Source organism: Tachysurus fulvidraco, chromosome 15 (assembly GCF_022655615.1).
Source record: "Tachysurus fulvidraco isolate hzauxx_2018 chromosome 15, HZAU_PFXX_2.0, whole genome shotgun sequence".
Classification (NCBI taxonomy): domain Eukaryota; kingdom Metazoa; phylum Chordata; class Actinopteri; order Siluriformes; family Bagridae; genus Tachysurus; species Tachysurus fulvidraco.
Window position 1 is genome coordinate 11,128,941 of NC_062532.1, and position 5,761 is coordinate 11,134,701.

A 5,761-nucleotide genomic window follows, 5' to 3' on the forward strand; every position below is an offset into this window, starting at 1 on the left:
GCTTCAAATGTGCAATGACTGCTAAATGTAGTGTTATGACAATAATCAATATAGCTTTTAGAATCATTAATTACACAAGGAAATCAACACACATGTACAAGTACTTGCAAATATTAAATAATGCAAATATTAAAGAATGACCTTTAAGATTTTTTTAACAGCCCAAAGGCACACAGGTTTGTAAAATGTTGGCAACTCCAAGGCTTTCCACGCACATGCACACACACACACACAATCGCATACACACACAACATGGAAAGAAAACTCACAAGGGAAAAAAAAATTATTTACTTTTGTTCTTGATTTTACATTCTTTTTTTTTTCTTTTTTTTACTTTAGATCCCCTTTACTGTTCACAGTGAAAAATGCCAGTGCTATTCTTGTATGGAAAAGTAGGTAATGTGACATCAAAAATTTAATGCAAATCTACCTGGCTTTGTGCACTAATTATAAATCATATAATAAGAATCAGACACCTTTGCCAATTTGTTTTAAGTAACTGTTCAATAAGACAGCACTTGCCCAGAAGATCAGGAAAAATGTAGGAAATAATGCAAAGTTGTCAGGTATTTAAAAAATTTAAATACAAACCGTTTCAAGTGTGTCTCCGGTTTCGAAATCCAAAAAAAAAAAAAAAAAAATTGGGTAAGTATTTCTTTTCACAGACAAAAAAAAATTCTCAAATGTTCACAAGAATTTTCAACAATAAGAAAAAAAAATCCAGGTGATATTTTTTTGCCATGGTCATCTCCTTAGCTTTTAAATGATATATGATGATGAACGAGATTTCTTGTTAGCGTTATAATTCCCATATTGCTCAGTTCAGTTGGTGGCAAGCTTCAAATGTCCATTTTGATACTCCACCATAGATCTCAATGCTGGACTCCAGCCAGGAGAAAACATTACCCACTTGTGCTTTGCTGCTGCATGTTGCCAGATTATAAATCTCTACTACAGTCAGTTTTCGGTCCCAGATGTTAAAATTTGCCATGTCGCCCACAAATGCCTGAGTAGCATCAAACCCACCGCCAAGCGTGTCCTGTTGATGATAAACATTAATTAATCGTTATTAAATTGACAAGGACTTTTGTAATTCCTTATAAAAGCTCGCTTAAAAAAATGTTATAATATATAACTGCTTTCTAATTAATGGCAGTTTCAAAACCTAAACAGTCATCAGACTGTGGATCTCAGTCTAAGCATAAAATATTGAAGCAGGCTCGAAACATATATAGAAAAAAACTGACTGTAGTTCAGTGACTGTCATTTTTTAAGCAAGAACCAATGAAAGCAGCTCATCAGTGCAGAGATTAGACGCAGGGCTTTTACTAGGTCAGAATAGAAAGGGATTTCAGAGAATTGCATAAACTGTTCATGTTATTGAAATTCCTTGGTCAGAATAGTGAACTGATGCCATGTTTAAAATAGGATTTTAAAGATGACTGGACAGAAAAGTGAAGATTTATTATCCCCATGACATATTGTCTATTGTCTGTTTCTGTTATTTTAATACTTGCCCTGTGAACGATTTATTTATTTATTTGTCTGTTTGTTTGTTTGTTTTGAAAAACATTTTCTGTATTTGATGTAACAAATTTGATGCACCATCTATATTTCTTTGTATTGCTACTACTACAAACATTCAGATTTCTACAGATTTCATATCTTTCTTTAATGCAAGAAGGTTAAAGAAAATTTTCCTACCTGTTCTTGTCCTAATATAAGCATGCCTTGTGGTTTAATTGGATGATATGGTGCCAGATTCTCCCCGCTTCCTCTCAACACGCCATCTTGGAAAGCATCCCACACTCCATCACGTGTCGTCCACGTAACACAGATGTGATGCCATTTTCCATCATTAATGAGAAAAGGCAGCTTTGCAACCTAAATCAAAGGAACATTGAAATAAATACATATAATCAAATTACTATATAGAATATATTTAATAAGGGAGCAGTAAAAAAAACACATGCCTCTCATAATATTTAATATACAAATATTAAATGGAAAATTACTGACATGATTCTTTAACAGTTTTTAATTTCAGTTATTAATAGCTTTAAAATGTATGTATCTGATTATACAAGTGTGGGCCTCAGAAGTACTAAATCAGTTCTTGAAAACAAAATGCACTTAATTATAATGCAGAAAATACCATAATGATCAATATCTAATTAAAATAAACATAATAAACATCTTTGAAAGAAAAATATGCATAGCAATCTAAGACATTGTTCATAAACTCTGTACCTTGTCATTAACAAGGATCTCCATTGGATTGTTTCCCCACTCAATAAGAACTAACTCATTGGCCTGACCAGGGACTGCATATGAGAATGGTGTTCCCACTCCAGGCGATGCATTAGATTTAATCCACATACACACGGTGAAGGCATACATCTCCGGCAGGCTCTTTTTCACTTTAGCATACATGTAATTGGTCCTCAGGGGGAATGTCAACTGAAATTTGTCCAGTGGTCTGGATTCCTTTTGACCTGTGGGTTAAAAAAATCTTTATTAAACTTCTGTTTTCCCTTTTTGATACTGACATGAACGGAAAATCTGATTTCTACAACTCTCCACTGAAGTATAAAGGTGGACTCAGATATGCAAAGCAATGCAGCTCCTCATAACACCCCTCCTCCTTCCTCTCTCCCTCTTCCACCTCATCACTGACAGCTCCTGCGACATTCCCGACGTCCCATTGGTTTCTTATAACACAGTATCATTTGCTTATGATGCAGCCATAAGTGCAGGGGGGGGGGGGGGGGGGCATCGATCCTATACAGATGAACATATAATCTGACTTAAGTGATAACCCGATTCTCGTAAACAGATGTGCGCGTTCACCTTTCTCCAGGTCGCTGAGGCGCTGGTGCAGAGATGTAAGCGTAGCCTCGACTTGCCCGCGCTGCGCGCTCTCGTTGCGCGCGGCCGGTCTGCCTTCTTCCTCCACGGCGTTGACGCGGGCCAGGACCTGGCGCTCTAGGTCGTCAATTTTGCTCTGCAGCAGATCCTTTAAACTGTTTGCTGGTGCCGAGCCGTTACTTCGGCTGAATTGCTACGGAGGACAAAATGCGTCAGAAACACACACACACACACACACACACACACACACACACACACACACACACACACACACACACACACACACACACACTGCAAAAGCAACTTCTGTAAGGGTTTTTGGCTGCAGAGTGTATAATTAGACCTTTGTTTTCAGGTGGACAGATATAGCCAAAATTTGGAGTAATGTTGTTTTTTGGTTTTTGGTGTTTTTTTTGTAAGCTTTTGCATTCAGTAAAGTTTACAGAGTCTGTGGCACTGGATAAAAGAGCCAGCTGCCTACCAACCTTCTGAATCATATACTACAGAACAACTTATGGATAATTCTACGTAAAGTAATAAATAAATCCTAAATATTCAAAACAAGTTCTATAAACTCTATAATGTACTATTTGTTGCACTATTGCACTTAATAAGTTATATTTTCCCGCAGTACAAATTCACTTAAATTAAAACATTCTTCTAATACCTCCAGGTTTTCTAGTCTTTGCTTTAGATTCTGCAAAGTCTGCGAGAGTTGTGCGAGTGTCTCACTAGGACCCCTCGACACATCCCCCATGGTGTTTTTAGAACCCGTTTCCTTCCGCCTTCCTCCTCCTCCAGCCTCGGGTGCGCGCTGACTCTCACAGCGCGCCAGTTTAGCCGTGAGCTCTCTGATGGTCTCCTTCTGGTATACGATGGTTTCCTTCTGCTGGAGCACCGTCTCCCTGAGTTGCATGACTGTGGCTCTAAGCTCCTCACCGGGCACACTGTTCTGCAGCGTGGCCGTGCAAATGTCCACGTCTTTGGGCACGGACGTGCAGATAAACTGCGTCGGACCGAAATCTTGGGCAAAGGCATTAACCAACAAGCAATAAAGTGCAAAAAGTTTCCAGTGGATTCCTCTAGCTCTGGCCTCCATGTTGTGTGTGTGCGCGCGTGCGTGTTTAGTCTTCTAGTGTGCCGAAAGGTTTCAGCACCGTGGAGCTGTTCACTGTGTGTAATCCGATTTAGGGCGCGCGCCGCGTTTATATAGCGCTCGGTCTGCGGCGAACAGGTTTGTTTACGTCATAAACGGGGAGGAAGCCTTCGACGAATCAGCGTCGAGCTCGACTACCCGCCTTCAGGTGGAAAGCATATCATTACAATAAGGGAAACCGTTATTAACGTTCAGTGTCCTACGGTTTCATACCAATAAAGTCATTTGGATGCTAAAAAGTGCTAAAAACCAGGGTGTATTTTTTTTTTTTGTCGAGATCATATTCTTTTTTACAAAATAAATGAAAACAAATTCCATCTGGAGTGGTTATGATTTTTATTTAGAAGTTATTCATTTGGAAATTCAAATAAAACTTTTTTTTCTGCGACGCACTTCCCAAAGTTGCATGAGATTCATTTTGAGACCATACAGGTATCTGTTATTTTATTAATTCAAGCACCTTTTGTCCACTTTATTAACGTGAAAAGACCCTGTAAGCTATGAGAGAACTGTAATAACATTAATTAACTAATAACCTATAAATGCACGATCACATTTGTATTGATTCCAAACAGCTGATAAAAAAAAAAAAAACTGTTAGCATATGGTCGAGTTGATTATTCAGCCTGCAGAGGATTAATGCTAACCCATATAACATTTTATTGGGTTAAAATACAACTAGCCATCAGATACATGAGTACACACACTCACATAAACAAGTAAGCTTTCTATCTGCTATCCTTCCTCGGTGCTTTGTTAGAGTACAAAAGCATAAGAGAGACTTCCTGAAATTAAAAAAAAAAAAAAAACAACGGATGTGAAGAGATGATAGATTTTCTGAGATATTTTGTTTCATAATTATGATCTCTGAAGGGTTTTGTGATTGCAGCCAGGGTTGTATACACTAATGTATCACTACAAAGCCACATATATATTTATTAGACAATGTAATGTTTATGTTGAGATTAATTAGATGCATTAGGTTCAGATAAATGATATAGCAGATCAGGCAGATCAGGCACTGAATTAATAATCAGGATCAGATTAGGGTTACATTTAAAGAGGTTTTTAATAAGCAGGCTCAATAAAAAACACTGAACGAATGTAACACACTGTATGTAACAGTGTATAGTTAAACTGCAGTACCTGTTATTCTTGACTGATAGTCATTGAAGGCAGTTACGGGATGATACAAGAACCGTTCCTTTACTGAGAACCTGCATTAAATGTCATCTGACAAAATCCAAATGAAAGTGGCAGCTCTTTGATAAATGACAGAAAATTCCATAACATTTAAGCATCCATTAGTGTTAGTACAGAAATACTCAGTTCTTATTGGTAAGAAGACACTGATTCATTTTCTAGAACAGCATTAATCACATAGTTTTAATATATCATCGTTTCATTGACGCTCCACAAAGACTGATTAAAAATGTGTAATCAATGACATGATAAAGATTTCTTTGAAGAAGCATTTGTTTAGGATTTGTTGGAAGGAGTCTCTATTGTCTGTGCTGTTGTATCCTGACAACATCAGGATACAACAAATAAAACACATGACATTACATTCTTTAAATAATACTAATATTTTCACCCTGGACAAATTGCTGTGGGATAAGGGAAAAAATTAAAAAATGAATAAAAATCTGAACATATTGAAAAAAGTTAACTTCTGAGTAGCAATATCATTTAACATGACCCCGTCAATAATAAACTCCCTATAACAGCGCACCCTGT

The 5,761-nt window shown here is 37.3% G+C and overlaps 1 protein-coding gene across 1 annotated transcript; it reads right to left on the bottom strand.

Moving 5' to 3' along the window:
- Positions 1-321: 321 nt before the first annotated feature.
- On the bottom strand, positions 322-4,060 carry nptx1l (neuronal pentraxin 1 like). Its single transcript, XM_027141339.2, has 5 exons — positions 3,536-4,060; positions 2,851-3,061; positions 2,251-2,495; positions 1,705-1,884; positions 322-1,039 (listed from the first exon to the last, which is right to left on the bottom strand). The coding sequence occupies exons 1-5, from the start codon at positions 3,965-3,967 to the stop codon at positions 818-820; spliced, it is 1,290 nt and encodes a 429-aa protein (XP_026997140.1). The 5' UTR covers positions 3,968-4,060; the 3' UTR covers positions 322-817.
- Positions 4,061-5,761: the final 1,701 nt, after the last annotated feature.

What these genes read in the sequence shown, in the direction of transcription:
- nptx1l (XM_027141339.2), bottom strand. Translation starts at nt 3,967, where the DNA reads ATGGAGGCCAGAGCTAGAGGAATCCACTGGAAACTTTTTGCACTTTAT. An exon ending in AGATCCTTGTTAATGACAAG is followed by an intron (nt 1,885 to 2,250) that starts GTACAGAGTTTA and finishes CCTTTGATTTAG; the next exon opens with GTTGCAAAGCTGCCTTTTCT. An exon ending in TTATATTAGGACAAGAACAG is followed by an intron (nt 1,040 to 1,704) that starts GTAGGAAAATTT and finishes TATCATCAACAG; the next exon opens with GACACGCTTGGCGGTGGGTT.